The sequence below is a fragment of the Vombatus ursinus genome, unplaced genomic scaffold, assembly GCF_900497805.2.
Source record: "Vombatus ursinus unplaced genomic scaffold, bare-nosed wombat genome assembly UNPS02014798.1, whole genome shotgun sequence".
Lineage (NCBI taxonomy): Eukaryota > Metazoa > Chordata > Mammalia > Diprotodontia > Vombatidae > Vombatus > Vombatus ursinus.
The window spans coordinates 82208398-82219932 of record NW_020954576.1 but is presented as its reverse complement, the minus strand read 5'-3'; the positions used below and the strand labels follow the sequence as shown (position 1 = coordinate 82219932).

The 11535-nt window shown below is 37.9% G+C and overlaps 1 protein-coding gene across 2 annotated transcripts in view; it reads right to left on the bottom strand.

Moving 5' to 3' along the window:
- Positions 1 to 1210: 1210 nt before the first annotated feature.
- The window catches only part of LOC114050057 (apoptosis-stimulating of p53 protein 2-like), a 69814-nt gene continuing 59489 nt past the window's right edge, over positions 1211 to 11535 (bottom strand). For both annotated transcript variants that reach the window (XM_027871603.1, XM_027871604.1), the window contains 2 exons: positions 4669 to 4868; positions 1211 to 1980 (listed from right to left, as the gene is read on the bottom strand). In XM_027871603.1, the coding sequence (XP_027727404.1) occupies positions 1939 to 1980; positions 4669 to 4868 (242 nt within the window). In that variant the 3' untranslated portion in view covers positions 1211 to 1938. The remainder of the gene's footprint in view (positions 1981 to 4668; positions 4869 to 11535) is intronic.

Genomic DNA, 11535 nt, shown 5'->3' with positions numbered 1-11535 from the left:
GAGGGTTCCTTGGAAAAGGAACATACTTTGCTTTACCTATGAGTTATATTAAAAATTGTAGAAACAGCCTTAGTCTGACATTGCTACCAACTTCTTGGGTATCTTAAACAACTCTGTAAAGCAATTAATTGATAATGTACTAAGATGAGATGTGCAATATACATTCATTACTGCAATACACAGGAACTAGGATTTGACCCACAATATGAAGGAATCTGTTACAGCAAGGATTTTGTTCCAAAGTTGTTTAGGTCATTAGTTATGTATCATTACCCTTGGGATGCTCCAAACCTATAAAAATCTCGTTAGTTCCATCCCTCTTCTTGGAAAGTTAAGGAATAGTTAAGGAACACCAAAATGGCATGATGATCTCATGTTCTGAGCTTTCTAGTACCCTTCCACTGTCATTTACCTCATGTTGTATGGTGAAAAGAACACTAGTCTGGAGTCAGGAGACCTAGTTTTTAGTTGTGTCTTTGCAGTAATTAAATACCCTGGTGACTGGGTAAGTCACGGCCTATTAAGATCCACATAATCACAGGTCCTACCTATCTCAGACAGCTGATGTAAAGATCATCTATGAGAATGGGCAAGCCTCTGAACTTCTATTTCCTCCACCGGTAAAAATAGACCAGTTGCATCTTAAGTATCCTTCTAACTCTAAATCTATGATTCAGAGTATGTAAAGAGCACACAAAATTAGTCTGCTAAAAGGTAGCCTTCAATGAACATGCTGGGATTTCATCACTCACCCCATGAACAAACTTTAAGAGAGCTGAACATGGAGTTGGGAAGACCTGATTTCAAACTGCCTCAGATGTTTATTACTAGCCATGTAACCCTAGGCAACACACTTAGGCTCTCAACCTCAGTTCACTCACCTGTAAAATGGAGATAATAATAGCACCTACCTCCCAGGGCCACATGTACAACACTTTGCAGGTGCTATATAAGTGTGAGCTATCATCATCATTGTTATTGGTGATGAATAAAATTTAAGGGGTCACATTTCTGTAATACATCAGTTAACTGCTTTACAGAGTTGTTTAAGATATTCAAGAAGTTGGTAGTCCCGTATTTAGTCAATGCTTGCTTTTGATACCAAGAACTTAAACCAGAGGCAGAAGCTAAAGAGACAAAAAAATTTTATTTTATCACAATTGACAAAAAAATAAAATCAGATAAAATTCTGACAAATTTTAAAGGTAAGTCTACAGAATGTTTCTACATTTAAATTCCAAAATACAAAAGACAATAAATACAGACGCAAAATTCAGGTGAAAAACAAGATTCTAAATCTAAATTACATGTAATATAGCATAATATTCAAAATATGTGTGTAAATCTTAAGATGCTACAGCACTCATATAAAGTTATTGCTCACTTTAAGACTAGATAATGGTTCTTCAGGTCAATACAGACTATTGTACTGTCTTTTCACAACTTCAACTGAGTCATCTGAGAAAATGCTCTGCTTATGAAAAGGTGCTCCTCGGTGCTTCTGGGCAGGCTGAGATGGCGATAGCCCATTCTGGTGTGCGCAAGATTATCACAGTCAATTACTGAGGCAGGCTCCAAAATAAAGTCACTTAGGCAGGATGTGAATTTTCTACTGAATAAAAGGGTTTTTCCTTTTTTTTAAAAAACAGAACATTTAGATGTCACTGCATCATTGTCCTTATGAGTGCCACATGCTGAAGTATGGAGTTTCTTTACCCCAAAAGGGCAAATACCACTTGCTTATAAGCACCATTCCAGTGTGTAGAAGGTTCTCAATTGAATTAGTCAATCCTTCATTTGCTTCTAAAGCACATTCTTCATTGCTTTCAAGTTAGTTATATTGTCATGGAAATAAAGACTTGCAAATTGTGTCCACACCAATCACATTACTTCTTTTTAATAACACAGATTAGTACTTCATAAAGATTCCATGAGGTTTCATGCCAAGCTCCTTTGTCGTGGTTTAATTCTTGGGTACAGCTAAAAAGGAGTTAAAAAGTAATTTAAAATGTGTATTACATTGTATTAAATTTTATTTAGCAACTATGTTCTGATACTATTCAGGAACATATCAAAAGGTCATAGGGATAGTGATTATAAAGGTGAAGTGGTACAGTAACAAAAAATTTTAAATCCCCTTTATATGGAGGGCTGGGGGAGGGGTGGAAAGAGAGATGCAGTGAGAGTAACTGTAAAGGAACTACTCAGCTACTGGTGAAAACAGCAAGGTTTCCATGCTTCAATCCATGAGCGAGTTAAACTAGTAATTCAACTGCTCTCTGCTCCCTCTACTCCCCCACCAAGAGAATGTTTCAGAGACACAGAGTGAAGGGAAAAAACTGAAACACACCTAAATTGTTGTGTCACAGCAACACACAAAAGGAAAAGCACTTATATCTCTGATGGGAATAAAGGTAATTAGCAAATATAATTGTCATAAATTTGGTTATTGAAGCCAATGAATTTTCTTTTTCTACTGCTTTAAGTCTCAAATGAAACCCAAAAAAAAAATTGTGCACGTGAAATTTATCTCTAAAAAATATTTCAGTACTCAAGAAATCCAAGACTGAGGAATAGACTAAAATCTTTAGTTTATTTCTGATAACACATGGGTAAAAACCACTGAAAATTCCTGCATTTGATTACTTGTTTATACACTCAGTCACTGAACAATCTTCCTATTACATGGAAGCATATTGCCCCTTTACTTGGAAAACAACCACTAAATATATCCAACAGAAATCTGGAGCAACTGGTTCTAAGTACAACCTTTCAGAAACACTGTAAAAATAGGAGGGATCATGTTGCAGTAAAAAAGACACTATTTAGAAGGAAAAGACGTGGGGGTTCACATGCTTCTCACTAATTACAAGTCTGTGGGATACATGACTTAAACCACTCTGAGCCTCAGTTTCTGCATATAAAATGGAGATAATATCTCACAGGATTAGTGTGAGGAAAAAACACTCAAATACTATTGTGCCATACAAATGGAAGCACAATTACTACTACTGCTAATGCCAATTTATTTCCTTCATAGGACTAAAAAGTAAAATCCTTTCAATATAGTAAGTTTTTCACATTTTCAGTTGACATTTGAAAGAGACCTCTTATTTTATGGGCTAGAGCATATTTTTTAATTCCTAACTTTACAGTAAAGTAAAAGTCTATTTCAATACATAACCCACATGAAACAGCCTAGTGTTTAATTACAAGTTTTGTTAGACAATTAAGCAAGGCACGTTGGGTACTTAACACAGGTGATGGATAAAGGACAGAGGAATAGGGTGAAGTATAGTTCAAAAAGACTGCTCTTTTCTTTATTGCTGGTACCTAGACCATCAGTTAAATCCTGCAATTTTAAATACAAGGCCTTACCTTATCATTCCCACAAGCACAACCCTGATTCATGCCCTAATCACATTATACTTGGACTATAATAACCATCTCGGCATCCTCACTGCCATAATGGATAGAAGCTCAGAGTCAGGAAGACTTGAATTCAAATCCAATCTCTGACATGTGCTAGCTGTGTGACCCTGGGGAGTCACTTTAAGTTCCTTCTGCCTTCCCTCCCCTAGCTTTTATAATCAAAACTACATGCAGTATTCTAACAAGAATTAACTATTTTGGGGCAACTAGGTGGCACAGTGGCTAGAGCACCAGCTCTGGAGTCAGGAGGACCTGAGTTCAAATCCGGCCTCAGACACATAACACTTACCTAGCTGTGTGACCCTGGGCAAGTTACTTAACCCTACTGCCTAGCAAAAAAAAAAAAAAATGTAGCTATCTGAAGCATTACTTTTAGAAACCATCACTATACCACTGGTTTCTATTCTGTAACCCAGTCTGCCAAATCTCTTTATTAATTTTTTTCTTTCTTTTTTTTTTTTCAAAACACTAAGTCACAGAATAACAGACCCTAAAAGAGGCCAGAAATAATTAAAATGGATATGCTTGCACCTTCAAACATGTAATTTTTTTCTCTGATTCTCTGAATGCACTCTCCCATACTCTTCTGTCAGACCGCATTCCTCCCTCCTCCTTCAAAATGCTGCTACACAAATCTCTCACCTACAGTCAGCAGGTCCACAATACTAGGAAATCATTATAATATTCCTGTAGCATAGTGGAGAGAGTCAGGAAGACTTGGGTTCCAGCGTCACCTCTCACATAGATGGGCAGGGTGGCCCCCAGGCAGGTCCCTTAATCTCTCAGTGGAGCTCACCAAAGCTCTTTAAGACCCCACACTGCAGAGTCCACACTGAGGATCTGCACTGGTAGAAGAAGGACCTCCCTACAACAATCAAATCACAGCTCTGGTCCAAATAAAAGAAAAGGCTCTTATGTTATTTGATTTCTTATATTCAGCCTCCTTCTTCGATTTGTTTTTAAGCTCCACTGCCTTCTATTCCCTTTATAAGGCCCATAAGCCTAGGGCAATGCTGTCTATAATGGATACTCAGGGAATCAGAGCATAGTGTTAATAAGGTCAAAGTCACTGGCTCAGTTCCCACTTGTACTAGGTAACTTCACTCTTTTCCATAGCCACAAATAGCCTAGCCTCAAGGGGAATCATGTGAGAATATTGTTATCCTACACCTTTTTCAAAGTCTCCTCTCTCCAAAGCCTTAGTGAGAAACGTCCTTTAAAAAAGGAGTAACTTACTCCCAGCAAATTTCGAGGCACATATCCTTCCTTGTCACTGAGACATGCCCACCACCATTCAATTTCATCTTCATCTTCCCTTCGGATGATTGTCATACAGTCTCCTTCCTTCATGGGCAGTTCATCATCATTCTGAGGTTCATAATCCCATAATGCATAGATGACACCTTTATTCATTATGCCCATTTTCTCCTGAACTCCTAGGAACAAAAAAGGAAAATGCCATCGAGATGCTGAATTGAAAAGAATAGCCATAACTTGTACTTACATAATTCAAGTCTTGGAGCTATCTGGTTACATAACATGCAAGGGACAGGGACTAGGTAAAGGCTGGAAACGTTATTACTCTTTTACCAATAATTTAAAGATTTTTTTCTTCCGCAATGTAGATGAACTTCTCAAAAAAATTAACAATGATAAAAGTAGCACCAGAGAACTTTACCTGAATGCCATACAATCCAAATGTCTCTTAGCAGTTACTGTGCATGCTTCTAAACAGAGATTCTTTGCCCCACACTTTACTTTTAGAGCAAAAAGGCTGTCCCAGTCCAGTTCCATAGTCCATAACAGTTAAATACATACCTATCACATTGTTAAATTGGAGTCAGAATTAGGTGGCTAAACTGAAATACTTAAACACTGCAGTTATTTTAGTGATTACTCTCAGTTCTGATTAAAAATGAGACACTCATAGATCACTCAACACTTAACAAAAGGAGATTTCCTTAGCCACACCTGGGCAAAGATATCTAATAAGGATGTGCATCAAGGATCCTGGAAGGTGATTCAGCTGTGAATGACTCCCCAGTCTCAGCACTGCCCTTGGTGGTCTGTCCGCCACATGTTTGAGAGCTGCTGGAGCTTCTTACGATTTTGTATTCAGGTGACCAGAAAATAATGTCAACAGTCTGAGTTTTTTGGCCCCTGAGCCAATAAAATCTTAAGACGGTTTCAGGACTTTTTAAGGAAATACTAGACTAACCTGCATGGGGGCAGGGGTATTAGGATCTTCTCACCACACCACTGTCTTGCCACCGCACCCTATGGACCCATAGGCTTTCTATTTGACTTGTAGCTGAAACTTCCTCTATATGTGGTCTCCCCTCATTAGAATTCAAGCTCCTTGAGAGCAAGAGCTGTATTTCCTTTCTATTTTTATCTTCAGTCCAAAGTTTTGCACATAGAGTCAGCTAGGTGGAACAATGGATGGAATTCTAAACATGGAGACAGGAAGACTGAGTTCAAATCCTGCTTCAGACACTTTCTAGCAATGTGACCTTAGGCAAAATCACTTCATTTCCTTCAGCCTGTTTCCTCATCTGTAAAATTGGGACAATAATAGCACCGGTCTGTCATCCCCGTCCCCGTTCCCCCCACCCCCAGCCCTGGCTGTTGTGAGGATCACATGAGATAATCACTGTAAAGTGCTTTGCAAATATTAAAGTGCTGTATGAATTCTAGCTTGTATTCATAGTCAACACTTAATAATAAGTGTTTTTTATTCTTTCATTCTAGCTCACATGGGCAAGAAGGAGAAGAGCTGGGATGCAGACCCAGAATCTCCAATTCCATATCTAGCACATTTTCTGCTGCCTCAATTTAACATCCAAATTGACATTTGAGTTTTATATAAGTGAAAAGGGCAATGGAAGATAGGTTTAAATGCTGACTGTGCATCAAGGAAGAGTTTAATGAGTTCAATAAATTTCAGTGGTTCCATATCACCTCCAGGATCAAATGTAAAATCCTCTGTTTGGTTGTCACAGCCCTCTACAACCTGGTCCCCTGCTACCTTTCCACTCTTCTTATACCTTACTTCTCCCAAAAGTATTCTACGATCCAGTGATGCTAGCCTCCTTGCTGACAGTCCAGGCATTTTGACTAGCTGTTCCCCTGTGCCTAGAATACTCTCCCCTCCTCATCTTGGCCTCTTCACTTCCCTGGCTTACTTCAAGTCCCAGCTAAAATCTCATCTTCTACAAGGTGCCTTTCCTGATCCCAGTTAATGCCAGTGCCTTCCCTCTACAGACTATCTTCAATCCACCTTGTAAATATCTTGTTTGTACACCACTATTTGCACGTTGCCTCCCCTATTAGTGTGTGAGCTCTGTGAGGGCTAGGATTGTCTTCTGCCCTTCTTTTGTACCCCCAGCACTTAGTATAAAACCTGGCATATGGTCAGTGCTTAATAAATGCTTACTGAGTGACAATATAATGGGCTATAATCAAGGTATCAGTAGCTGTAGACTACATAAACACAAGCCCATCTCCCACTGGCTTTTAGCCAGTGTATGTAGGTTCAATAAAATAATTACAGAATACCAGGTTTTCTTTATATTATCTCATAATCCCAATAGCTAAGTGGACAGAAGTCTGGCAGCAACATCGATCTGTATCAAATCAACTAGGTCAGAAGTTGGATTACAGACACATGGATTCAGCTGGTTCCTTCAGTTCCATCCACAGCTATACTCACTATAGTTAGGAAAGAAAGTTAGACAAAAGGGACAGCAGAAAGAGAGAAAATAGTACATAGCAAAAAGCTCTGGAAAATAAGAATAGGCCATCAAATCTGTCCTCAAGAGCCCACCTACTAATTAGCAAAGGCATTTTAAGGAGATGAATGGGGCACTGTTACCTATCCATCCCAGTTCTGTTCTCTTTCCTGATGGTCTTAGGTCATACCCAAAAATGCTGGCATTGGATTTAAGATGGCAACTGCCTACTCTGGGAAAGTATTCAACATAAGACAAATGACTTTCATCTTGGCACAACAAAATGCCACAAAGAATACTTTAAACTTAAATTCCTTCATATGAACAGTTCTGCCTTATTATCACTATTCAGGAATTTGTTTTTACGTGAAGTGCTTTCTTTGCCTTTATTTATTCAACCGAATAGTATTTAATATGGTAACAACATTCCCCAGTATGGTCCTCAATGGTGATGAACAATTTGACAAGGTGAGATTTTTTTGTTCTTATTTTTTATTTTTATGACAACTAGGCAGCATAGAGTTCTGGACTGGGAGTCAGGGAGACGTGCAAATCTTGCTTCACACACTTAATAGCTGTGTGACCCTGAGTAAGTCATTTAACCAGTTCGTTTTAGTTTCTTCACCTGTAAAATGGTAATGATAATAGCACCTAAATTCTAGCTAATTTTTTTTAACAAAATCTTTTTACACAAAACCTGTAACCTTGTGAATAAGAACATAAACTTACAGAATGGAATACCCAGGCCGAGTTCATGCTGTGCTTACTCCACACATTTTTCCCTAACTCTTAGAGCCCACAATGACTCCTTAACCCCAGAAATCCTATTAACATTATGGTCTGGACCACTCATTCTGTAACTTTTATACAAAGACCAGCCCCTCCCACCTAAAAGTGGACAAATTATCAAACATTTAAGCAACTACTATATGCAGAGCACTTATGCTAACTGCTGGGACTGATAAAAAGATAAACCAAAATATAGTAGTGAGATGACAAACATACAAATAATTGTGATAATAATTTATTATTACAGAGGTGAAACCAATCCATGTGTTAAATATTATGCCTTTTTAATCATAAGGAAAGCCTCTTTAGTCTTCCACTTAGTTTGGTTGCATGATGATAATCTACCCACAGCAGATGAGAAGCAGCAAATGAGAAAGGGACAGCTAGTAGCAAACATATTAATAGCATCAATAAAGTAACAGCTGACAGTATAGAAAGATACAAAAACTGTACAAAGCAGTTAAAAACTCAAAAAACTACTACCTTGGGACCGCTTTATAGAGAAGCAAATAGCTTTACACATCTCATTAAGCTCTGTGGGCACCACTTAATATAGCAGTAATATGAACTACTATTCATAATAATGATCCTGAGTCATCAAAAAAAAAAAAACCGGTCCTATTTACTCTATTTAAAAAACAGAGTATTAATACACTTTAGAAAAAAAAAGTTTTGTCCTTTTAAAAGCATAAATGGTATTCAATATTTGTGAATTTAGTTTAAAAAGCTCCAATTTTAGTCTGAAAATATTTGAGCCAATTTTGTCTAGCTAAATGGGCAAGAAATAACTTTAGCTAAATACTCTGTAATTTATAGAATGTGAAAGTATATGTCTGTCTCTATACATCTCAGTTGCTTTGTATTTAAAGATGTCCTTTATATTCACAATTTTACAATGACTACCTTTTGATGCTCAATTTCAGTCACTTAAAATACTATTATTTTACCTCACTGATCTGATACTAAAGACCTGAGTGACACCCATCCCACTGTGGTGTGAAGGTAACCCTGAATTACCCAGGGGCTATAAGAACAGATTCTACCAACCTGGAAAGGCTTCACATACAGTTCTGGGAACAGCGGATATATCTGCTATTCCAAGGAGAAGTCTGGCTATATAAAATAAGGAAAAGCTTATCACTTAACCACTACATTAATTCTTTGGACTATGGTAAGAGCTTCAGACACTTATGAATTGTGTGACCTTGCGCAAGTCACTTCATCCTGTTTATTTACCTCAGTTTCCTCATCTATAAAATAAGCTGGAGAGGGAAACAACAAACCACTCCAGTATCTCTGCCAAGAAAACCCCAAATGGGGACTGGAATGAAAACAACTGAACAACAACAATGCCTCTTATTAAAACAATGGCACGTGGTAAAACAATGGTTTTCCTGCCTCCAGTCCCTCTCCACTCTACTTCATTATTCACACAGCCCCCAAAGTGATTTTCCTAAAGTGCAGAATTATATCACACCTACCTCCACCTGAAACTCTAGTGACTTCCTGTTAGCTCTAGGATTATATATGAACTCTGATATTTAAAGCTCTTCCCAACATAGCCCCATTCTAACTTTCCATCTTTCTTGGTCTGCAGAAAGTTTGGCAATAGACCTGAAAAGAATTTTTAAGTGAAACTACACGATCAACTAGAGCAATAAACAGGTGAAAAATGGAATAGACCTATCAGCATTTATATAACAACTATTTCTCATCTATGACAGTGAAACTACCACATTTGGACTCTAACACTCTAACACAATCATCTAACATGATGTTTCAATATAAGGAAGAAGGAATAACACTAAGGATGAAGAAGATGGTAGGAGTAACAGATCAAGTACATGTGGGGGAAAAAACTGCCAGAGACAACAACTCTGAAATTAAGAGAGATTTTTTAAGATATCTGAAAAAGGGAAAGATAACTAGTGATTGGGAGGAGAGGACAGGGCAGGAATGGCTCAAAGGGCATCATACCTAACAACTCATCAGCCTAATTAAGTTCTATAAAATCTCGATAAAATTGAAGTACACAGATATCAAGAGTCTCCTTCATGAAAATATAAGAAAATAGGTAGACTTCTCAAATAATTTTCAACAGATGAAATCTTCCAAGTCAACGCAAAGAAAACAATATTCTGCTGTGTTTGCTATTAATAAAAAGTCACTTGGCAATTTTCTAAAGCATTGCAAGCTCTCAACCACCAGATAAAATAATCACCCATGCATATTAAGATCATGCAAGATTCACTAATAGATGCAACCATAGTAGTAACTTTGCTTATACTTCTCTATCAAAATCAAAATAGGCATAACAGAGAAGATATCTTACCAAAGATATCTGCCACTCTAGTAAGAGAACACCCTGCATGGAGTCCAAATGGAAGATGGATTCCATATAGATAGCAAGGTCCTACAGATATTCCTCTTTGTAAATGACATTGTTTTGATTGCATCAAGTCCCAGAATACCATAACACATCCTCAAACAGAGCCATGATCATTCAGGAAAAACCTAATGAAGAAGGTCTTTCAGCTAGCTTATAACATGAAGCTAGATGGGCAATCTACTAGGTTAGTCCAACAATGCACAGATCTTAAATGTAAACAGCAGATGTACTGGGTTCAGATGTGAATAGGAGGCAGAAAGTAGTCTATTTTGCATTTGGAAAATTAAGCAGAGATTTCAATGATTCCAAGCTGTTCCCTGAAATAAAAACCTATTTTCTGGGGCACCAATATTCTTCCAGGAATGGCACATGGCTACAAATCATGGATCAAAACAATCCCTTTAGAATAAAAATTGCAAAGGAACAATGGAAGAGCACTGTGAGTATAAATATACTACAAGCATGTTGCAAACAATGAACTGCACAAAAGAATCAAGGAAATGTACAATGAGAACACTAAATAGACTGACCATATGGTGAGAGTGAAGGATGACATACGGACACACACTGAGTACTGAAGCAGTAACCAGTGATGGTCAAAACTCATTTGGGAAGGCCCTCCAGCACAAAGATAGCTCCTCTAAAGAGATTTATGGGAGGAAAGGACAAGAATTTCACAGTATGAGGAATGGTTGGGGTATGAGCTGGACCAAGAGAGGGGAACCTGTGGAACCCCTTAATAAAAGGATTTGTTCTGTAAAACTTGGACTCAGTCAAAAGGCTGTACCCCAAGGACCTAGAAGGCCACATGTGGCCTCGAGGCTGCAGGTTTCCCACCCGTGATCTAGATAGATCTGTGATCTGCCTCATACATCCCTGGTGCTTAGAATAGTGCCTAATGCTTAATAAATGTTTAATGACTGACTATTGACTAAGAATCAATTGAGGGAAACTCACATTGATAAGACAAAAATTTACATAAGTTCTTTAGTGGTATCTCAACGACTATGACTCCAGAACTCATGATTTTGTTGGTGTAGGTACTCCATCCAGTAACTTATCACAGCCTCTCTTTGATTAAAATTTCAATGTAAGTTTTTCCATCTTAATAGAACTTGCCAGAACAGCTCGAGATAATCCAGAGTCACATTTCCACACCGCAATGAGACAGTAGGATTTTAGGGAAGACAAATG